Genomic DNA, 24198 nt, shown 5'->3' on the forward strand with positions numbered 1-24198 from the left:
CAGAACGAGAAACCCCTCTCTCTTCTTAAAGCTACTCCGTCTGCACCCTTGGGCCCTCGCATCACAATTTCAAGTTTGAGGAGGACGGCAAGCCCAGCCCCCGACACTGGATGCCTTTGCACTTTCACACGTACCTGATTCTCACCCGATCCTCCTAATTCTGTGAAGCCGACAAGCACTGGCTTGCCAGCTTTTTTTTTTTTTTAATTAATAATAATGATAATACAAGCCACCCCCCTCCTCCCTCCTCCCTGCAGGTAAACAATTTCCAGCAACCTCCTTCCACCCCCTCCCCTCCCCGTGAACACTGTCACTTCCAAATCTCAGTTTTAAATTTCTCAAGGACAAGGGTTCACTGAGCAAGGAAAGGGAGGTGGAGGTGGAGGGGGGGGAGCAGAAAGGGAGGAGGGTCAACCGGTCAAAGCCCATTCATACACCGGGCAACTGGAAAGCAGTCCTGCTGCATCAGCACGAGATCCTGATTCCCGGCGCACTGGAGGGGTCGGGCCATACCTTCCGCCAGCACCTCGTCCACCGTGACCTGCTGCCGCCCGATGCCGAAGACCCTCCCGATGTAGCCGCTGCCCAGGCCCGAGGTGCTGCCCCCGCCTCCGCTGGAGCCGGAGCCCAGGCCGGAGCCGCCCTGCTCTCGCCGGGAGTCGAAAAACTTCTTCATCTTGCGGATGGGAAGCAGTGGAGCAAAAATACCGACGGGTTTCTGGATCTTTTTCTTTTTTTCTTTTTTAAAAAAAAAAAAAAAAAAAAGCCAACAAGCGAGATGCAAGGATTTCTTCTCGGATTTCAGCTCGGAGAGGAGCCACCCGAACCCGGCCGTGGGGGTGGGGGCCGAGGGAGGATGCCTGCAGGCATATGCGTGTCAATCGCGCCGCGGTGCCCTCCTCCTCCTCCTCCTCCTCCTCCTCCTCCTGCTGCTGCTCCTGCTCCTGCTCCTGCTCCTGCTCCTGCTCGGGGGAGCGATCCGTGTAAGTTCAAGCCTGTGATGACAGAAGCAGAGGGCGACCGCGGATGGGTCGGTGACACACTCACGGGTCCGGCGGCGGGTCCCCGCGGGGCAGGAGCCGTCCCCGGGCCCCGGGCCCCCGCCCCCCCCCGCGCAGCGCCGACCCCGGGGCACTGCCCCCCCCGCCCCGCGCGGCAGCATCCCCGCGGCACCCACCTGCGACGGCTCGGCGGCTGGCGCCCCGCTACCGGCCCCGCAGCATCGCCCCGGCCGCCGGGCCCGCCCGCGCGCTGCAGCGAGAGCCGGGGCCGCGGTCGCCGCCAGCTGATCCCCGAGCGCCCCGCCGAGCCCGGCCCGCCGCCCCTCCCCCGCGCCCGCCCTCCCGCCCCGCCGGCCGCCCAACCAGGAAGTGACCCGCCGCCGGAAGTGCCTGTCGGGGCGGCGCGGCCCCGGCCCCGCGCTCCCCCCGCCCCGCGGCCGCCGCTCTGCCGCGACGCGCGAGCAGGGAGAAGGGAGACCCCGCAGCGGGGGCGGCGGCGGGGCGTCTCCGCGAGGGGGCCGTGTCGGAGGGGAACTTTTACGGCCCGGGCCGCGCGGCACCCTGGGACACGTAGTTCGGCGCCAGGCCGCGGCTGGACTACAACTCCCAGGATGCCCCTGGACGGGGGCGAGCGAGGCGGCGCGGCGGCCTCCGAGGCCCGACGGTGTCAGCGGCTGCTGCGCGAGCGGGGATTCGGCTGCTTAAACACATGCGCTCAAGGAGCTGCCGGGGCCGAGGAGGCCGCTGCGTGTTCCGCCCTTCGGGAGCCATCGCCTACGCGGCGGGACCTCCCCGCCCAAGGGATTCTGGGGCTTGTTGTTTCCGAGAGGATGGAGCCGGACACCTGGAGGACGCGGCGTGGCGGCTCAGCCCCCGGCGGCCCCGCGGGGCTCGGACGGCGCCAGGCCCGGAGTGGACGGCGGGGGCCAGGGCGAGAGCCGTGCGGGCGGCTGCGGCGAGGCCACGCGCGACCCGCCGAGCCCCCGGGCCCGCAGCCTCCGAGCTGTCGGGGACCCGCTCGCGGAGGAGAAGCGCAGCCGGCGGTGTTCGCTCCGGGACTCCGGGCGACTAAAGGGGTGTGTGCAGGGCAGGCAGGTCCTGGGGTGCACGCAGGTACGGGGGTGCAGGGCAGGTCCTGGGGTGCAAGGCAGGTCCTGGGGTGCAGGGCAGGTCCTGGGGTGCAAGGCAAGCCCTGGGGTGCAGGCAGGTCCGGGGATGCAGGCAGGTCCGGGGATGCAGGGCAGGTCCTGGGTGCAGGGCAGCTCCTGGGGAGCCGGCAGATCCTGCGGTACCGGCAGGTCCCGGGTGCAGGGCAGGTTCAGGGAGCCGGGAGGTCCTGGGGTGTAGGGGAGGTCCGGGGGTGCAGGCAGGTCCTGAGGTGCAGGGCAGGTCCTAGGGAGCCGGCAGATCTGGGGGGAGCCGGCAGGTCCGGGGTGCAGGGCAGGTCCTGGGGAACCGGCATGTCCTGAGGAGCCGGCAAGTCCGGGGGAGCAGGCAGGTCCGGGGGTACAGGCAGATCTGGGGGTGCTGGCAGGTCCTGGGGGGCCGGCAGGTCCAGGGGTGCAGGGCAAGTACGGGGGTCCTGGCAGGTCCGGGTACCGGGTAGGTTCTGGGGTACAGTCAGGTCCTGGGGAATGAGCAGGTCCAGGGGTACTGACATGTCCTGAGGAGCTGGCAGGTCCTGGGGTACAGGCAGGTCCAGGGGTGCCGGCAGGTCCTGGGGTACTGGGAGGTCTGGGGGTACTGACAGGTCCTGGGGAACCGGCAGGTCCAGGAGTACCAACAGGTCCTGAGGAGCTGGCAGGTCCTGGGGTACAGGCAGGTCCTGGGGTACTGGGAGGTCCAGGGGTGCCGGCAGATCTGGTGATGCCGGTAGGTCCTGGGAGCCAGCAGGTCCTGGGGTACCGGCAGGTTTGGGGGTGCCGGCAGGTCTGGGGGAGTCAGCAGGTCCTGGGGTACCAGCAGGTCCTGGGGTACCAGCAGATCCGGGGGTGCCAGTAGGTCTAGGATACCGGTAGGTCCAGGATGCCAGGTGGTCGTGGGGTGCTGGCAGGTCTGGGGGAGCCGCAGGTCCTGGGGTACCGGCAGGTCCGGGTTGTGTGCAGGTCTGGGGGGCTGGCAGGTCCTGGGGAGCCGGCAGATCCCGGGGGTGCCGGTAGGTCCAAATCGTTGGCTCTGATCCCAAACTTCCCGGCTGGGCCGCCGCCGCCGGTGGTGCTTGATTCTTCCATCTTTGCTGATGCTCTGGCTGGGCCGGACCTTCATAAATCCCCTCACCCAGGAGACCGAGGCTGACCTGTTGTTTCTTTTTCACTTCAAGATCTCCTCCTTGATGCTTATTTTACCCTGACACCGCCAGAGTGACAAAGTCCACTGGGTGGACAACGTGATTTTCATCTACCAAATGCAGAAGATTTGGAAGGCCGGTTAGTACCCTTCTCCATCCTTAGATTTCCTTTTTTTTTTTTTTTTTTTTATTCATGAGAGACCCAGAGAGAGAGGCAGAGCCAGGCAGAGGGAGAAGCAGGCTCCCTGCAGGGAGCAGGATGTGGAGACTGGATCCCAGGACCCCAAGATTAGGACCTGAGCCCAAGGCAGATGCTCAACCCCTGAGCCCCCAGGTGCCCCCATCCCTAGATTTCCGGATGGGTGATCCTGAAGGTAGTTCCAAATCCCTGCTCCCTGCTCCCCACAACAATCCATGATTTTTCTGACCAGCTGAATATAGGTTATTTCTCACCCCAACCCTGCTCTCCCTAATTCTGTGACAGCACTCTTGGCTTGTAATTCATCCCAGAACTTTTTCAACAGGCATTTGAGGGGAGGAAAGAGAAGTACTCCAGGAAGAAGAAGAAAAAAATGGTTCTTGCTTTCTTGACTCTGAATACTGAATTGAGCCGTGACTGGTGCCTCTCCTTCCTCTTTTCCTTCTCCTCCTCCTCCTCCTCCTTTTCAAGTAGTGCCTTTGTAGTTAAGCTTCCCGTGTAGAGACAGCATTTTTTTCTTCCAGAGGGAGTCAATGTTGTCACCTCAGCTCACAAATTCATGCAGCCACCTCCAGGGTAGAATGCAGCACCTGCTAAAACATTCCCTCAAAGGAAGCCCACGGAGGCATGTTCTCTGCGCTTTCCTTAAAAGGCTAGATTTTGTCTTTAGGAAGTTTGGAATAGACCTTAAAATAGATGGGAAAGCTTATTTGGAATTAGGTTCATTGACTCCATCTTTCTCAATGTCTATTGATCTTGGTTGGCTTTTTTGAAGAAGTTCTATTGGGTCCTAGAATCTGTTGCTATCTCCGTTTTTACTATCCTAGACATTCCTGTTACCAGACTAGGCCAGACTTAATGCAAATCCCAGCTCTCCTTCGTGAGGAACAAAAACTTGTTTTTATCTAATAGGATTAAGGTAGCTAATGAGCATTCACCTGCATGCTTTAAGGAGGTTTTTTTAAAAAGAAGCAAAAGAAAGAAAAAACAAAAAAATGTGAAAAAGTCTCTGTCAGAGACAAATGACAATTGTAATGACAAAACTCCAGTTTTTAATTATTTACATATAATAAATTATTTGATCCTCCTAACAACCCTGTGAAATAAGGTAATATTACTGTACTCATTTTTTAGATGGAAGAACTGAAGCATAGAGAAAAATGAGTTGCCCAAAGTCACACGGATGGTGACCTGGCAAAGCCAGGGCTCAAACAGATTTTTTTTTTTTTTTGGCTTTAGAGCCCAGTGTTTAACTAGCTACGCTGCACTGCCTCCTTAGAAAAAACAAATATAGACTGACTAAAATACTTGAAAATAGTTAGAAATGTATCTGCAAGCAGCAAGGGACCAGGGGACAAGAAGTCTCTGCCACTCTATAGCTCTCCCCTAGATCACTTAGATCTCTGGACCTATTTTCTCAGCCATAAAACCAGTGCTCTCTTACAACTCTTAATAATTTTCTTGTTCCTGAGTGCGAAATAATCACAGACCAGCCACTAGCATCCCAAAGCTCCTACCACAGTTACTGTCTGTGTAATTTGTCCCACCCTTTGTTGCGTTCCTATTCAACTTTTTGTGTATATTGTCACCTCAAGTACTCAAAGTCAGGGCATAGTCTTCTACTTGTCTCCTTGAGCATTCAATACAGTAGTTTATGTCGTGTGTGTCCTTTCCAGTACTTGAGCAAGCCGAATAACTGACTTCCAATTAAATGTGACATAGAAGAGAGCCATCTGATTTGAGGTAGAAAAAGTGATTTGAAGTATTCTGGACTAGGTAAGCTTTTGAACTTAGTCTAGGAGATGCTATGGATAAATACCTAATCAAAGAGAAGGGTGCCTGGGTGGCTCCATCAGTTAAGCAGATGACTCTTGATTTTGGCTCAGGTCATGACCTCAGAGTTGTGAGATCAGGCTCTATGCTGGGCATGGAGCTTGCTTAAGATTCTCTTTCTCCTTCTCCCTCTGTTCCCCCCTCCCCGGGGGGTGGGAGAGAAAAGGGGAAAAGAAAATGACTTACTATGTATTTTTCATATGTCAGTTACTATATTAAGCACCTTAAAAAAAAAAAAAAAGACTTCATTTATTTATTTGACAGAGCATGAGGGAGCACAAGGAGGAGAAGCAGCAGGGAGAGGGAGCGGGAGCAAGGAGCCCAATATGGGGCTCCATCCCAGGACCTTGGGATCATGACACACGCTGAAGGCTGCCACCCAACCGACTATGCCACCCAGGCTCCCTGTATTAAGCACTTAACATATTATCTTTAATCCTCAGGTATGTATCTCTGCAAAGTAGATACTTTTATCTATTAAAGTAGATACTATTATACTATTATCCCCAATTTTATAGATGAACGGTGAAGAGTTTGTCAGTAGCAGAGGGATGTGCAAGGTTTGTTAGGTTACGAGAAAATGACTTGCTCTGTGGTGTTGGCTAACTCCTGTCACAGTAAACCCAGTTATGGCAAGATGTGGTGCATCCTAAGAGGAAATGAAAAGGAAGGGGACCAACATAAACTTAACTACCTTAACCAAGGCCCGCACCGTGTTGGATATTTAATCGTATCACTCAGCCTCCACAATACACCTACGAGGGGCGCGTTACTTTTAATTTTGTCAATGCGGAAACAGGCCAAGTGTTCACATATGTCAGGTGTTGCTCACAGAGCCTGCAAAGGACAGAGGCAGAATCAAAACCCTTGTCATCTCCCCTGCACCATGTAGCCATTCTAGATTGCCAGCTGTTAGTCCAATGGAATATATTAGAAATCCAGATTATCAGGCCCCCTTCAGACCATTAACTTTGATTACCAAATAAGGAACCAATCAAATGCATCACTTAAGGGGAAGAACCATATAATATTTTTCTCCACTTTCGGTTAACATTTTTAAAAAATGTTTTTAATTTAAATATTTTTGCCCGCTCTCCTGAAGTATAATTGACATATTTATCATTGTTATATTTTTCTCCGACACTAAAAATGTACACAGGGATATAGTTTGCAGAAATTTATTTTCAGCAACTCCTTAGTGCTTAAAAAGCAAGCAGAGAGTTAAAAGTGAATAAAATATAATCCTCACTTTCAAGGAATTTAAAGTATCCTGTAAAATTAACTGTTTTAAATGACAGAGAACTAAAAATGTTAAGAAAGGCACATAGTAAAAACAGCCAGAACGTATTTAGGTAGGGGCGAAGGCAGCAATCTGCTTTCGTCAACCATCCAGGTGATTCTGATTCATATTCATGTTTGAGAACCACTATTTAGCAGAAGGGAAATTATAACAACCATTTTCCTTCTTTAACAAGAGCACTTAATGTTTTTGTTTTCTGGTTAGAGAAATAATTACATAATCATTCAAAGTAGCATGAAGAGTAACAACCAACTCAGAATAAAAATCACTCAGAGATAACTGCTATTGAATGTTTTTTGTTTTTTGTTTTTTTGCATTGACCGTTTGTTTTTCCAAGAAGTTCAAAATTTCAAGGACCTCTCAGCATATCCAGTCCAACAGCCTACTGGAGGTCTAAATCTCCCTTTCTCCTTTTAGCTGCCCTATATATCTCAGCTTCTCCTTCTGTTCTGCTGCTTAACTGTTACTGCAGAACTTTGAATGTACCTCCATCATAGCCCAAATCAATTCATAGCATCGTCATTGGTTTACCTGTTTATCCCTTCGGGATTACATCACGCCCATCCTTCTGTCCTTAGCAATCAACTCACACACACATACATAGTGAGTGCTCAAGAAATATTTCAAACAAATGAATTAGTAATTTAATGAAAACAATTTAATGAAAAAAATACTGAGACATATTTCATGCTTATCAGGGTCCTAATTAGATTGAGTTCTAATAGTCTAATTAACCACAGAAATGTTCTTTTAGAAGAATTCCTTCATCACAAAAGGTTTTAGACCTAAAAAAACAAAAACAAAAGTTTCTAGACCTGAAAGCCCATGTTTGATGATCAGCAAATCCCAAAAGATTTATAAAGAAAATATACAGGATACTAAATCTTCTGTAACAATATGAAAGGCACCTAAGACGTTGTAGGTCACTCATATCCACCTTCTCCTGCAGTTTATTTTGAGGTCGTTCGTTTAATATCAATTTACCATGAATTTTCATTCTCTTCCAGCAACTACCCCATTTTTTCCACCTCTTTCCAGCAAAGCACGTCAGTGCAATTGTCTATCCTTGCCTTTTCTACCAGTTCTCCATACTACTATGTCCAATAAACAGCTCTCCATCTTTTTTTTTTAATTCAATTAATTTAAACAAATAAAAAAAAAAAAAAAACAGTTCACCCATTTTTCCCACCCATCACACCCTGCTTCTGGCATCTATCAGTCTATTCTCTGTACAGACTAATATATATATGTTTTTAGGTTCCACATGTAAAAGAGATCATATAGTGTTTGGCTTTGTTTAATTCCACTTAGCGTGATGCCTTCTGGGTCCATCCATGTTGTTACAAATGCCAAGATCTCGTTCTTTTCTGTGGCTGAGTAATCGTCCGTCATGTATATATATACCACAATATCTTTATCCATTCATCCACTGATGGACACTTAGGTTATTTCCATATCTTGGCTATTGTAAATAATGCTGCAATGAACATGGGGATGAAGATACCTGTTTGAGTTAGTGGTTTTGTTACCTTTACATAAATACCCAGAGGTAAAATTGCTAGATCGTATGGTAGTTCTATTTTTAATATTTTTGAAGAACCATCATATTGTTTTCCATAATGTCTACACCAATTTACATTTCCACCAACAGTGCACAAGAATTCCCTTTTCTCCACAGCCTCACCAACATTTGTCATTTCTTGTCTTTTTGATTACTAGTCATTCTAATAGGTGTGAGGTGATGCCTAATTGTGGTTTTGATTTGCATTTCCCTAATGATTAATAACATAGAGCATCTTTTAGTGTACCTATTGGGTATCTGTTTTTGGGGGGGTTTTGAAAAAATTTCTGTTCACATCTGCCCATCTTTTTTTTTTTTTTTAAATTTATGATAGTCACACAGAGAGAGAGAGAGAGAGAGGCAGAGACACAGGCAGAGGGAGAAGCAGGCTCCATGCACTGGGAGCCTGACATGGGACTCGATCCCGGGTCTCCAGGATCGTGCCCTGGACCAAAGGCAGTCGCCAAACCGCTGCACCACCCAGGGATCCCAACATCTGCCCATCTTTTAATTGGATTGTTTGAGGGGTTTTTTTTGCTGTTGGTTTTATGAGTTCTTTTTTTCAGATATATGATTTACAAATATTTTTGCCCATTCAGTAGGTTGCCTTTTACCTTGCTGATGGTTTTCTCTGCTGTGCAAAAGCTTTTTAGTTTGATGTTTATTCTTGCTCTTGTTGCTTTTGGTGTCAGATTTTTAAAAATCACCTCTAAGACCTATGTCAAGGAGCTCACTACCTATGTTTCCGTCTAGTTTTATAGTTTCAGGTTCAAGTAAGATAGTGGTCCAGTTTCATTCTTATGCATGTGACTATCCAGTTTTTCCAACACCGTTTATTAAAGAGACTTTTTTCCCTATTGTATATTCTTGGCTTCTTTGCCTTAAACTAATTGATCATATATATGCAGGGATTTATTTCTGGACTCTCTGTTCTGTTCCATTGATATATTTGCTTTATCTCCGTACCATACTGTTTTAATTAGTATAGCTCTGTTTTTTTCAAATATTTACTTATTTATTTACTTACTTACTTACTTATTTAACAGAGAGAGAGAGAGAGAGCATGCACAAGCAAGGGGAGCAGCAGGCAGGGGAAGAGGGAGAAGAAGGCTCCCCACAGAGCAGAGAGCTCAAAGCAGGAATTGATCCCAGGAACTTGGGATCATGACCTGAGCTGAAGGCAGGCACTTAACTGACTGAGCCACCCAGACACCCCTAGTTAGTATGGCTTTGTAACATAGTTTGAAATTAGGGACCATGATGCTTTTGTTCTTTCTCAAGATTGCTTTGGATATTTGGGGTCTTTTATGGTTCCATACAAATTTTAAGATTTTTTTACTCTATTTATGTGAAATATGCCATTGGTATTTTGGTAGGGATTGCACCAAATCTGTAGATTGCTTTGAGTAGTATAGACATTTTCACAAAATTAATTCTGCAATCCATGAGCATAGAATGTCTTTCCATTTATTTCTGCTATTGACCTTTTGATCAATTTACTTTTAGCATTTTTTCCAGATATAAATACAGTTGGGTTTGTTTGTTGGTTTTTTGTTTTTGTTTTTGTTTTTGTTTTTACCATCATGTTGGGAGGGCCCAAAGAAGCTGGGAGCTAGAGCCAGTGTGCTGTTGACAGTGTACTGGAAGCCAGGAATGGCCTCCTCTCCTGCTGCCTCCCCACGGTCTCCCAGTGCCTCTGATTAGCAGAAACAGGGAGTCAGCTGCCAAGGAAGTTTGGGAAATATGAGTTACCACCTCAGGATCACAGCATAGAGACAGTTAAATAGCCAGTATTACTAGCTGTATGACTATGGGCACAATGATGGTACTTAGCATCATGGGGGTATTCTGAGGATTAAATGAGATGATTCATGTAAAGCATTTAGACTAGAGCCTATCTTTATAACTTTATAAATATGTTAGCTGTTACTATTATGAAGTTATTTTTTGTCTTTCAATAATAATTTTCATATTTGAATTGCTTTGAAACTGCACTTATAAAAATATATTGATGAGATTCTTTGCTTATTTTAATGCCTCTAGAGGGTTCTTTTATACCATGATCTTTGAGTTGAGTTTTTTTGAGTCATCTCTCAAACAGGTGGAATATATCATCAAGCAGTGTTTTTCTACAAAGATGTGAGGATGATATGCTTTTAAAGATATCTGTGAATTTGTCTTTGTTGCCCTTAAAGTTAAAGAGAAGATACATTGGTTGACTCTAGAATTCCTGGATATATTTTTTTCCTTCAAATCTTTAGAAATTTCCCCATTTAAAAAAAAAAAAAAGAAAGAAAGAAATTTCCCTATTGTCGTCTAATGTTTATTTTTGAGGAAAAGTCTAAAACCTCCCCTATTTTTGTTCCTTTGTAGTAAATTTTACTGTAGGATTCTTTATCCTTAAAGTTCAAAACTTACAAGGGTTAAGTTTAGGTAATAGTTTCTTTTAATTAACTGTGCCTACAAAATCCGGTATTTTTTCACCTCAGGGAAGTTGTCAGTATTATATATTGAAATGCAATCCTTGGTTATTTGCTTTAATTTTTTTTAAGTTTTCATTTATATCAAAGTTACGCATGACACAGTTTGAACAGTCAAAGGAGTTCCCTCTGGTTCATTTTGAAAAATAGCAGTCTCCTCCCCACTTGCTTCCTATTTCTCCCTTCCAGGAAGTAATTATTTTCACCTTTCCTGGTTGATTGTTTTGGTCTTTAACTCTTTGTATTTAAACAATATGCCTTTATTGCTACTTTTAGATTTTTACTTTTTGTCATAATCTGTTGATTTCCCACTATGGTAGAAAATAACTTTGCTTCCTTTTTTCTCCAGCATCCACCACATTCAATTATCCTTCCCATGTCCATCTTGCAACATAACTATATCATAATTTGGGTTAGGTTGGTAGTCAGTGTTTACATTATCATTAATAAGTAAACACTATTCACACTGGAGCCACGTGGTATGATTATTTCTTTTCTTTTGTCATGGAACATTTTGGTTTTCCTGAAGTTAATAGCTATCTTCTTTTTTCATTTCCTTAGTTTTCTGTATACTTTCTACTAATTCAGCTCCAAGCTCTTTACCAGTTGTCGAGATGATCATTCACATTAGGTATTGTATCAATCTCATCTTCCTGTATAAATCTTCTGACTGCTTCCATTTGGCCTATTTGCCCTCTGAGCCTGATATGCAGTTGACATCCTTGGATTTTCCTTCACCATCATCTTGGGAATTCCCTTTGCCCTCCTCCTCTGTTGGAACCTGTGTTCTCTGTATCCCACATCTTGCTGGTTTAACCTCTTACTTTGATATAGGCCTAGTACCTTGTCTAGAATAGTGGACAGAAGGTAAATTTTTGGAAAAAAAAACCATGTCTGACATGTTTTTATTCTACTCTAACACTTGATTATTTGTTGGTATACAAATCTAGGATAGAGATAATTTTTTGCAGAATTTTTAAGGCATTATTCTATTATCTTCTAGCTTTCAGGATTGTTCTTAGTATAAAACCATTCCAATAACTGACTCTTTGTATGTGAATCTCTCTCTCTCTCTTTCTCTCTCTCTTTCTCTCTTTCTCTTTTCTCTCCCTTTCTCACTGCTTATAGGATATTCTGTTTGTTCCCAGTATTTTTCTAGAAATGCATATCCTGCAGTTCTGGAAATTTTAAATTATCTCACTGATGGTTTTTTTACCCATCTGTTTTCTTCTATTTTTTGTTTTGGAATTTTCTCCTTCACTTTTCCATCTCTCTGTTTAAAAAAATGTCTTTCATTTGCTTTCTTTTATTTAGTAGAATATTTCCTCACCTTTATCTTCTAATTCTTCCATTGAATATTTAAGATATTTATCATATTTTTAATTTCAAGAACTCATTCTTTAATCATTTCTTTTTATATGATTCTGTTCTTCATGAATATAATATCTCCTTGAGGATTAATGATTTTTGTTTGTTTGTTTTCCTTGTGTGGTCTCTGTTTCCATTGAGTGCCCTTTTCCTACTTATTTGCCTGACTTGGTCTGTGTCGTATCAAGACTTTCCTTAATTAACATGTGACAATCCTTGGCTGTGTGTTCAGATTTGAGACTGGGGGATGATTTGAAAAGCTGACTAGAAACCAAGTACTCTGATAGGATTTGTTGACTATAAGCAGCACTCTAGGGTAAACCTCTGAAGTTCATTTTCATTTCTTTTGGCCTAAGCTGGTCAGATTTCCCCAGAAAAGATGTGTCTGATATACTGCCAGGAGGTGAAGACCAAGTCATCTGTGTTGGAGAACCCGGCTAAAGGAGAGGCCAAGGGGACCCAGCATGCAGTGTGCAATTCCTCAATCTTCCCAGCATCAGTACTTTACTTTGGTTTGCCAGAGGAAAGGTCCTCTATTTTATTCTTTTCAGAGAACAACCTTTAGTCTTTTGCCAGGGCTGGGGAGGGCAGTCACCTGGCCCTGCAGACTCGGGGAGGAGATCTGGACTGCTTCTTAAACTTTCAACCGGTTCTTCAATAGGTACCTTTTGCAATCAACTCCTGAGCCTTTTGGAGACTCAGTAGTATATATGACATTTATTCTCAGCTTTCTCTGCTGCTGCCCTTAGATGCACCCTTCCCTCTGCTAAGTATTTACTAATCTTAAATGCTCCCTTCTTCCAAAAATTTAGTGCTGTTGTCTCCTGTAGTTTTTCTTCTTGCCTTTGTGGGTTCATGCCTCTAAAATTTCATATTTTCTTTGGAACAGCTGTGTACATGTCAGATCTCCATTTTCTGTCCTTTGAGTCCGTGATGTCATCTCTCATCATTGTCATGCCTCTTTCATTTCCTCTGCTTTGTAGTTTGTCCTCCATACCATTTAGCTTTTTACTGCATCTAGTGTAGTATTAGATTCTGCATTTTAGTTTCCTTACATACGCCCCTTACCTTATCTACCTTCCTTTGATTCTTCCATGACTCCCGGTTCCTCCTTTTCATCTTCATTTGTGTCTCATCTACCAGGTTTTCTGTGTGTATGTAGGTCCACTTTTTAAAATTTTTATTGCAAATATGAAGTAGATGCTTTTTTTCAGAAATTGATTTTAGTAAATTTTGTTCAAAAGGTAGCCTTCTTTGATGTCTTGAGCGCTGAGTTTTGCTTTTTTATGCTGTGGAATCTTTTTATAAACCTATTAGGTTTTTTTCCTATTTACTTATCCTAGATAAGCAGTATTGTTATGAGTCTTAATATTTTTCTGAGTCACTTAAGGAATTTTAATGGAGTGTTGGGTGAAGCTAATGGACATCTAGCCAGGTTCCTTCTTAAATTGGGAATCAAGCCAATTTCACTTTGGAAATTTGTCGTATTGACTGAAATGGGCACATTAAAGAATTGAATTAAGATGTACTTGTTATAAGTGATGTAAAATGTAAACTGAGGTCCCTGAAATGGTCAGAGCAGTATGAATATCCCTGGGCCATTCTTAGTGAGCCATGGATTCTTGAGATCATTTCACCAGCAGTCCATATGCTCTTAGTTGGATTTTGAAGGCGTATGGTTATGTCTAGGGAACAAGAAGGAAGCCACCCCTCATCCACATGAGTGTTAAACCTAGGACTCTGGTCTAAGTACTTCAGCACTGTTTGCCTGAACAAACACTCATCGAATACCCACAATAAGGATATACTCCTAGAAATCTTATTCTGACTGCTTAGAATTGTGATACTCAAAGCATGGTCTGTGGACTAGTGCCAGTCCTTCCAACTCTTCGTTATGGGTCCACAACGAGATAAGTACATAAATTGTGAATAAACATTTATAATAAACTCCATATAATTTACAGTACCATTGAAACACTTGGAGATGAAAGGGGGATATGATTCTGTACCCCTATTTCTAGTAGTCTATTGTTTCCCCACACTGCTAATTCTCTGACACCAGCTGGGTATCCTACAATTTTCCTCAATTCTGATACTATCTACCTGGAGATAGCGTCAAGTCCCACAGGTTAACGGCTCAGTCCTACAAGACTGCCCACCCCTTCAGTGCCAGTAGCAAGCCCAGGTTGCTCCTTGGGCTTCTGACTTGTTATAAATCAAAGGTTTACCGGTGGCTCAGTGGTTAAGTGTCTGCCTTCAGCCCAGAGCATGATCCTGGAGTCCCGGGATCAAGTCCCACACTGAACTCCCTGCATGGAGCCTGCTTCTCTCTCTGCCTATGTCTCTGCCTCTCTCTCTCTTTGTCTCATGAATAAATAAATAAAATCTTTAAAAAAATAAATTAATCGGAGGTTACAATGACCCCCTCCTTCGGTTCTATTAATAAGCTAGATGGGCTCACAGAACTTAGAAACATTTTACTCAAGAGATCACTGATTTATTATCAAAGGATGTAACTGAGAAACAGCCAGATGGAAGAGATATATAGGACAAGGTATGTGGGAAGGGGCACAGAGCATCCATGCTCTCTCGTAGCTGCTCTCGTGGCATCTCCACGTGTTTACCAAAACAAGCTCTCCGAACCCCCTCCTTTTGAGTTTTTATGGAGGCATCATTACATAGTCATGGTTGATTAAATCATTGACCATTGACAATTATTCAACCTTTAGCCCTGACCCATCCCAGGAGGTGAGGGGAATACAGTACTGAAAGTTTCAACCCTTCAATCACATGATTGGTTCCCCTGGCAACCAGCCCCAATCCTTAGGTACTTTCTGAAAGTCATCTTACTGACTTAGACTCAGGTGTGGTTAAAAAAGGTTTGCTATGAACAAAGCTACCTTTATCACTCTTTCTTTTCTTTTCTTTTTTTTTTTTTTTTTTTGAGACAGAGAGCAGGGAGGAGGGAGGGGTAGAGGGAGAGAGAGAGAATCTTAAGCAGGTCCCATGCCCAGTGCAGAGCCCCATGGGAGCTCAGTCTTAGAACGTCAAGATCATGTCCTGAGGGCAATCAAAAGTGGACACTTAAGTAACTGAGCCCACATGTCTATCACTCTTATCACTTAGGAAATTCCAAGGGTTTTAGGAGCTCTGTACCAGAAGCAGGGAGGAAGACCAAATATGTATTTCTTATTATAAAGCACAGTATCACAGGGGACTACTAATAATTATACCACAACAACAGAGTCCAGTTACCTTCTGGACAAACTGGAACATGGTTACTTCATCCTTAGAATTTACTAGAGGAAGAGCTCTGTGAACACACCTATCAAACTACCTCCTAAGCCTTTCTTTTCCTGAGTGTAATATACCCTAACTCCCAAATCCCAGGCCCTACACACTGATAAGATAGCCCCGCAATTATACTTGAACCCCTTGTGCCTACCACTTCCTAAACCATTCCTGGACACTGACATAATTAGACACTGTGTCTTGCCCACTTGGCCCAAGCAGAGACTTTAACCAGTGACTATCTCCCCACAAGGGTATCTTGGAAGGCCAGGCTCCAGTCCTCAACCATACCTCAATGAGGAGTTTAAAATAATCATTCATGATCATGACCTTTGAATAAACTATTGAGTGCTGCATTGACCGCAAGTCAAGTGCCTCTCAGCAGATATGTTCCAAATAGTTCCTTTTGCAAGTGGATTTGATTTAACAAGTGGCAGAGATTAGAGCACATTGAAAGCTACAGTCTTTCAGCTAGGCCTCTGTGAAATATACGTTACTTGGGAATTATTACGGTGGTCTTCAAATATTTTCAATGACATAATCACTAAGTTCATTTATTTAAGCCCTGTATTTTTTCTTTTTAAAGATTTTATTTATTTATTCATGAGAGACACAGAGAGAGAGAGAGAGAGAGAGAGAGAGAAGCAGAGACAGAGGCAGAGGGAGAAGCAGGCTCCATGCAGGGAGCCCAACGTGGGACTCGATCCCAGGCCTCCAGGATCACACCCTAGGCTGAAGGTGGTGCTAACCCGCTGAGCCACCCGGGCTGCCCGAGCCCTATATTTCTTCATACATTTTTATACTGATTTTTTTAAAGTTTTAAAAAAGTAATCTCTATACACAACGTGGGTCTCGAACTCACCACCCCGCATGCTCTACAGACTAAGCCAGCCAGGTGCCCCTCCTTCATACATTTTTAAATTGGCATATAAAAATTTTCATCAGGGCAGCCCCGGTGGCACAGCGGTTTAGTGCCGCCTGCAGCCCAGGGCATGATCCTGGAGACCTAGGATCGAGTCCCACATCAGGCTCCCTGCATGGAGCCTGCTTCTCCCTCTGCCTGGGTCTCTGCCTCTTTCTGTGTCTCTCATGAATAAATAAATAAAATCTTTAAAAAAAATTTTTTTAATTTTTTCATCAAAAGTTTAAATAATTACAAAGGATATCATTTATGGCATCTTAAAAATTCTGTCATTTAAAAATAAAACTGTTGCATCACTCTTTCCAATGTATGCAAGGGAGACTAAATAGCACACATTCGATGGAATATAAATACCAGCATCCATTTAAAAATACTCAAATTCTTCTTCTACAACTAGGAATTTCACATTATTCCTTTTTCTTCTGGAACATGTGTTTCTAATTCCCCCACAGAATTTTATCCTAAAGTAATAGAATTATATGCTTGAAAATTTTTCATTGATTATATCATTATATTTCTCAATAACAAACTTAAGTTTTTAACTTCCTGTAAGTAGAGGTCTCTAAGTATTAAAAAAAAAATTCTTCTGTTTGACTCTGTTAATCATAACAATTATTAGCTTTATACAATTGATTGAAATAACAAATGTGATACAAATTTTGATAAATTGATAAAAAGCAAAAATATATTGTGAATGAGAATTCACAATATATTTAAAATTTAATCCATTAATCCTATCAGTTCCGTGCCTGTTTTTTATTTTTATAGATGCAAGCACTGGGAAAACTTTTTTAATACATAAATGAATGGGACTTGAAGGAGTTTTCCTTTAGCCCTGTCACTTATTCTTTGCACTCTTGAGATGTGCACACACACCAAAAAATTCAGAGGGATATACTCTCAAAAATTACATTTAACGTGTCAACTTTACCTGAATTGATCCTCTTAAAATTCAATCAAAAGCAAAAAAATGAAAACTACGACTTGCAGAAATTTATTACCCCATCACAGGAGCCATCTTCTTCCTCTCTTTCTAGGAAATGTATAAAAAAGGTTTTACCAAGATAAAGCACAAGACTGCTATTCTTTCCCTCAGGGGTATCTCATTTAACCCAATATTCTCAAAAAGGGTTAATAATGTTAATTTCAAACCACCCTTGCCAATATAATATTTCTTAATATAATGCTATTTCTACAAGGTGCTTTAAATATATTTTTGTCAAAACTGTAGAAATAGATTTTACTCATTTAATGTATAAAAATGTCACATAATCTAATTTAATTAGTAAAGTCAGTCCTCTTTGTCAAACCACCAGGTAAATCAAACTTATTTTGTGAGAAAAGTCTAGTTTCCTTTTCCCTCCAATTTTATTTTCAGTGCAAATATGTGTTTAAATGTTTCAAGAAAGATTATAAAACAATGAGAAGTGAATTACAGATAGTATCTAACAGCAATATTAAAAGCAATCATGGTTAAAATAATATAGATCTGGGGCTCCTGGGTGGCTCAGTCCAACTCTTGATTTAGGCCCAGGTCATGATCTCAGGGTTGTGAGAATGAGCCCCGCATAGGGCTCTGTGTTGGGTGTGGAACCTGCTTGAGATTCTCTTTCCTCTCCCTCTGCCCCTCCCCACCTCTTTCTCTCCCTGTCTAAAAATAATAGTAATAATAATAATATAAAAAAAATTAAAATAATAATAATAATAATAATAATATAGATCTACTATAACTGGCTTTTCCATTTTATGTCATAAAACATGATGAAAAGAATGTGTTATTTCTTTGTTACTATTTTCAAGTAATGAAATAAAAATGTAGCTAAAGTTGTAAGGAAGTCATTTATTAAGCAAGGAGTGTGATAAAAAGTACTGCATGCTTGGGTGGCTCAGCGGTGGAGCATCTGCCTTTGACTCAGGGTATGATCCCAGGGTCCAGGATTGAGTCCCACATCAGGCTCCTGTGGAGAGCCTGTTTCTCCCTCTGCCTGTGTCTCTGCCTCGTTCTCTCTCTGTCTCTCATGAATAAATAAATAAAAGCTTTAAAAAAAAAAGTACTGCATGCTTTTTGTTAAACATGTAGAATGTATGACATACAAGTGCTGGCTTTTTAGAATAAGAATCATGTATAAAAATGAGAAATAGCCCTGTTAGCTGTTAGATATTATGCTCAAACTTTCCTTGTGTATTTAATAAAAGAGAAAGGTACAAACTAAAAATTAATTGGCCTGGCAGCTAGCATATACTTGAATTTTTTTTAAAGATTTTATTTATTTATTCACAAGAGACACAGAGAGAGGCAGAGACACAGGCAGAGGGAGAAGCAGGCTCCACGCAGGGAGCCCGACGTGGGACTCGATCCCAGGTCTCCAGGATCACCCCCTGGACCAAAGGTGGTGCTAAACCGCTGAGCCACCCAGAGTCCCTAATTTTTTGTTTTTACTAGGAAATAGAAAATATTAAGTGTTTAACTGGATGAAATAAATATTTCATTATATTATTTGTAGAACAGAGTTTAATTTATGGAATCACACTACTCTTTTAAAAATTACGTAAGCTTTTTGGCAAAAGTCCTATAGTAGTAGTAGTCCCAGAAAACACTCAACTTACATTTAAAAGTCAGTGTCACAAGCCTGCCCTGCTTATTCAGTATGAAGATGCCTTTCTTTCCAGCTAATCATGTATCCTCAGGATGAGTATGAAGAGTAGCGGAAAAGAATTGCTTATATTGGGATCCCTGGGTGGCTCAGCGGTTTGGCACCTGCCTTTGGCCCAGGGCGTGATCCTGGAGACCCGGGATCGAGTCCCACGTCAGGCTCCCGGTGCATGGAGCCCGCTTCTCCCTCTGCCTGTGTCTCTGCCTCTCTCTCTCTCTCTCTCTCTCTCTGTGTGTGACTATCATAAATAAATAAAAATTAAAAAGAATTTGCTTATATTTAAAAAGTTCTTTATAGCCTTCAGTATTTTTTTACCAACACTTTCTTTGTTCTTTCCCCATTGGATTCCTCCTAAAACATGCTGTCTTCTAGGATTTTGATGGATTCCTGTCTCACCTTTAGGTCTTTCATCCAGTTTGAGTGTATCTTTGTGTGTGGTATGAGGAAATGGTCCAGTTCCATTCTTCTGCATGTGGCTGTCCAATTTTCCCAAACCCATTTGTTGAAGAGACTGTCTTATTTCCATTGGATATTCTTTCCTGCTTTGTCAAAGATTAGTTGAGCATAGTTCTCTATTCTGTTTTAAGGACAACCTAATTTTAAAATGTGCGTAAGGGGACGCCTGGGTGGCTCAGTCGGTTGAGCGTCCAACTCTTGACTTCAGCTGAGGTCATGATCTTGGGGTCGTGGAATCCAGCCTGGTGTTGGGCTCTGCACTGAGAGTGGAGCCTATTGAAAGTCTCTCTCTCCCTCTCCCTCTGCCCCTCCCCCCTGCTTTGTCTCTCTAAGATAAATAAATCTTAAAAAATAAAAAAAATGTGCATAATATCTGAATTGATCTGAATTGTTATTTCTTCCAAGAAGATACACAGGTGACTAACAAATACATAAAAAAAAAATGTTAACATCATTAGTTATTAGGGAAATGCAAATAAAACCACAATGAGATGCCACTTCACACCTATTAAAATGGCTGTAATAAATGAGACAATATCAAGTTTGGCAAAGACGTGGAGGAATTAGAACCCTCATATACTGCTGGAATGTAAAATGTGCAGCCAGTGAAAAACAGTCTGAAAAACAATTACTCAGAAGGTTAAACATAGCATAACCATGTAACAGGAATTCCACTCCTAGTTATATACTTGAGAAACAAAAGCAAAATATATACAGCTATACACAAAAATATGCATGAATGTTCATAGAAGCATCATTCTGTATTATACTATACATAACATATATACTAATAGCATATATTGCATAGTATATATTATAGTACATAAAATATATAATGTATATTATATACAGTATATTAATATATCGTATATAAATTAGTATATATTAGTATGTTATACTAGCCAAAATGTAGGAACAACTCAATGTCCACCACTTGATGAATAAATAAGTAAAATAGAGTATAATCCATACAATGCAATATTATTCAACCATAAAAAAGAATGAAGTATTGGCAAACTACAACATGGATGAACCTTTAAAGCATTACGCTTATTAAGAGAAGCCAGTCAAGGACCACAAATTGGTTCGATTTATAGGAAATATCCAGAATAAGCAAATCTGTAGAGGCAGAAAATAGATGAGTGGTTTCCTAGGGCTGCAGTAACTGGACAAGACGGTTGGAAGGAAGTGGGGCATGGCTGCTAATGAATACAGGATTTCTTTTTGAAGTGATGAAATGTTCTAAAACTGACCTAAAACTGATTGTGGTAATGGTTGCACAACTCTGCAAATATATTAAAAACCACTGAATTGTACATTTTAAGTAGGAGCACTGTGTGCTATGTGAATATCTCAATATTCACTTGTTGAAAAAAAGTCCCATAAAAGTGTTACAGACTAAGATTTAATCTAGTTTAAGAAGTACTCCGGCCTGTCCTTAGTGAAGGGAACCGAGTACTCTGTGACGTGAGGTCTAAAGATGCTGCGGCAAAATTTACCCAAACTTTCCTCTTTGTCTCTGGGTTTTCTCCTCTCTACACAGCATATTCATTTTTCTGTGTTGTATCAGTTATCCGTTGACACCATAATCTGATGACAAACCCGCCGAAGACTTAGTCCTGCTGCTCACAAGTCTGTGGAAGCTGAGCCTTAATCGGAGCTCGCATGGATCGTGGTTGAGCTCTCCCGCGGGCCGGAGGTCGGCTGCCTGTTTTCTGGATGAGGATGGTCTCTGCTGCTCTTCACTGGTCTCTCACATCCCTGCGACGGACAAGCTGGGGCAAGTTGCCACGCTGGGGCAGAGATTCAGGAGTGAATAAGCTCATTGCACAAGAGAGCGAGCAGAGATGCACAGGTGCTTTTCAAGCCCCTGCTTGTTCACGTCTGATCACATCGGGCTGGCCTGGGTGAGTTACATGGCTGAACCCACACTTAGAGGGGGACGGGACTCCAGAGTCACAAGCAGAGGACGGGGAGACAAGGAGCCCTCAACTGGGGCCACTGGTATAATACATAGCTGTGTTTATAAGCTTTGCTTATCCGTTTAATAAATTCAATATAGTTTCTTTCATATCGTGAATTTAGTTTTGAAGTAAAGAAGTACCCCTTGAAGTAAAATTTCTTCTATTGTTACATATTATTGCAGAAGTATAAGAAATAAAATATAAAAAAAGAAAGATAAAATATAAACAGGTAAAATTAGCGTAAGGAAATGTCATTTCCCCTACCTATAGAGATGGTCTCTCCTGATGTCTATTCTTCAAGGTCCCCCTCTTTTAAATTTTTTTAATTTTTTTTTAATTTTTATTTATTTATGATAGTCACAGAGAGAGAGAGAGAGAGAGAGGCAGAGACACAGGCAGAGGGAGAAGCAGGCTCCATGCACCGGGAGCCCGACGTGGGATTCGATCCCGGGTCTCCAGGATCGTGCCCTGGGCCAAAGGCAGGCGCTAAACCGCTGCGCCACCCAGGGATCCCAAATTTTTTTAATTTTTATTTAGTTATGATAGTCACACAGAGAGAGAGAGGCAGAGACACAGGCAGAGGGAGAAGCAGGCTCCATGCACCGGGAGCCCGACGTGGGACTCAATCCTGGGTCTCCAGGATTGCGCCCTGGGCCAAAGGCAGGCGCTAAACCGCTGTGCCACCCAGGGATCCCCAAGGTCCCCCTCTTTCTCTAGTAAAAGTTAGCATATTAATTATAAATTTTCTTGAGAAATTAAAATTAAGTATTTATTTTTTTTATTAAATATGCACTATCTTTTTCTTTCCTTGAGCTCATTTTTGTCAAAGGGCTTATTGCAAAAAAGTGTTACCAAACATCATAAAGAATTGGTTTTTTGTTTTTGTTTTATTTATTCCTGAGAGACACAGAGAGAGAGGCCTCTAGAGACACAGGCAGAGGGAGAAGAAGGCTTCATGCAGGGAGCCCGATGTGGGACTCGATCCTGGGACCCCGGGGATCACGCCCTGAGCCGCAGGCGGCGCTAAACCGCTGAGCCACCCAGGCGTCCCCGCCGTGATAATCTGTTTGCTGCATACGTGTGTCACACACCGGAGAGGACAGAAGCTGACACACAAAGTGGAGGCTTACCAAGCTCATTCCAGCGTACTGTAATGCAACTATTAATGATGGTATTTGGTTTTAAAAAATGACACATCTGAGACAGATGCCAAATGCATGACAGCTGGGCCACAGTCAGCCTGAGCAATGTTTCTCTAACCATAAAGCTGTAGAATTTAAGACAATGCAGTGTCGGCACAGGGACAGACATTGGCAGACCCATCAGCAGAATCAAGAGACCAGAAACCAGCCTACAGATAATGGGCACCTGGCATATGCAGATCTGTAGGGAAAGAGTCAGTGGTCCCGAAAATCTTAGTTATCTACATGGAGAAAAGTGAACGTAGATCTTTATCTCACACCCATCATAAAAATAAATTCAGAATGGACTCAAGTGTGAAGGGCAAATGTTTAAAATATTGAGGAAAAAAATGAGAAGAGCTTTATGACTTTGGGGTGGGAAAAAATTCCTTAAATGAGACCCAAAAAACAAAACTTTAAGGAAAAGAAATTGATAATTTAACTATATTAAAGTCAGTAATTTCTGTTCATGAAAAGACACCATAAAGAGACTAAAAAGACAAGCTACAAACTCAAGATATCTGCAACTGGGATCCCTGGGTGGCACAGCAGTTTGGCGCCTGCCTTTGGCCCAGGGCACGATCCTGGAGACCCGGGATCGAGTCCCACGTCGGGCTCCCGGTGCATGGAGCCTGCTTCTCCCTCTGCCTGTGTCTCTGCCCCTCTCTCTCTCTCTGTGACTATCATAAATATAAATAAATAAATAAATAAATAAATAAATAAATAAATAAATAAATAAATCTGCAACTCCTGTAATAGAGGTTTAGGGTCCAGAACATGTAAAGAATTCTTATGAGTCGATAAGAAAAAGACAACACAGGGCAGCCCGGGTGGCTCAGCGGTTTAGCGCCACTTTCAGAGACCCAGGATCGAGTCCCACATTGGACTCCCCGCATGGAGCCTGCTTCTCCCTCTGCCTGGGTCTCTGCCTCTCTCTCTCTTTGTGTCTCTCATGAATAAATAAATAAAGTTTTTAAAAAGAAGACTTATTCTTTAAAAAAAAAAAGAAAAAAGAAAAAGACAACACAATAGAAAAATGCACAAAAGGACATGACTAAACATTTAAAAATAATAAACTGTCAGTCAACACAACAGATGATTGACCCCATTCATAATCGGAGGCATACAACACAAAACCATGGTAAGATATTTTATCGTAGCTATCAGATTGGCACAAAATGAGAACGTCAGGAGCCGCCAAGTGTTGATGAAGATGCAGAGCAGCTAACGGGCTCATCCAGTGCTGTCAAGACTGTACACGTTTGGAAAACAGTCTGATATTTTGTGCTAAAGATGCACAAACATTACAACTCAGTGACTCAGCTCTTATACATCCTAGAGAAACTTTGCACATAAGTATAAGAAATAAAATAAAATAAAAAAAAAAGAAATAAAATATAGAAAATGGAAAATGTGGAAATGATCTTAAAGTATTGTTTATAGTAACAAAAACAATTGGAAGCAATCTATCGTTTATAGATTAGAGATAAGTCGTGGAATATTCATGAACTGCAGTTACATGGATCAACATGGTTGAATATAAAGTACTACTGAACAACAACAATTAAAAAAATCCAAAAAACAAAACCCACACACACACATCTTCCTGAAATAAATAAGTTTAATTTCATTTTTATAAAGATGCATTTCAAAAACAGCAAAATCAAGAAATGTTTTTGTGAATGCCTGCATGTATAGAAA

General features: G+C 42.6%; 2 protein-coding genes across 14 annotated transcripts in view; one reads left to right on the plus strand and one right to left on the minus strand.

The window, feature by feature from the left end:
• Positions 1–1313, minus strand: part of AAK1 (AP2 associated kinase 1) — a 157262-nt gene extending 155949 nt beyond the window's left edge. For 7 of the 13 annotated variants that reach the window (XR_007413849.1, XR_007413848.1, XM_049115933.1 and 4 more), the window contains exons 1-2: positions 1178–1312; positions 514–995 (exon numbers count right to left, since the gene is read on the minus strand). Coding sequence is in view for 11 of the 13 variants with exons in the window: in XM_049115933.1 (XP_048971890.1) it covers positions 514–676 (163 nt within the window). In the remaining 2 variants the exon portion in view is untranslated. Of the gene's footprint in view, positions 1–513; positions 996–1177 lie in introns of all 13 variants that reach the window. The other 6 variants (XM_049115931.1, XM_049115932.1, XM_049115935.1 and 3 more) reach the window with 2 other exon arrangements.
• Positions 1001–21423, plus strand: LOC125755876 (basic proline-rich protein-like). Its single transcript, XM_049115077.1, has 3 exons — positions 1001–2114; positions 3322–3427; positions 20896–21423. The coding sequence occupies exons 1-2, from the start codon at positions 1001–1003 to the stop codon at positions 3363–3365; spliced, it is 1158 nt and encodes a 385-aa protein (XP_048971034.1). The 3' UTR covers positions 3366–3427; positions 20896–21423.
• The last annotated feature ends 2775 nt before the right edge of the window (positions 21424–24198 follow it).

Source organism: Canis lupus, chromosome 10 (genome assembly GCF_003254725.2).
Source record: "Canis lupus dingo isolate Sandy chromosome 10, ASM325472v2, whole genome shotgun sequence".
NCBI classification, from domain to species: Eukaryota; Metazoa; Chordata; class Mammalia; order Carnivora; family Canidae; genus Canis; species Canis lupus.

Coding starts and splice junctions, on each gene's coding strand:
- LOC125755876 (XM_049115077.1), top strand. CDS start 1,001: ATGACAGAAGCAGAGGGCGACCGCGGATGGGTCGGTGACACACTCACG. Junction 2,115..3,321: donor AGGTCCTGGGGTGCACGCAG/GTACGGGGGTGC, acceptor TTTCACTTCAAG/ATCTCCTCCTTGATGCTTAT.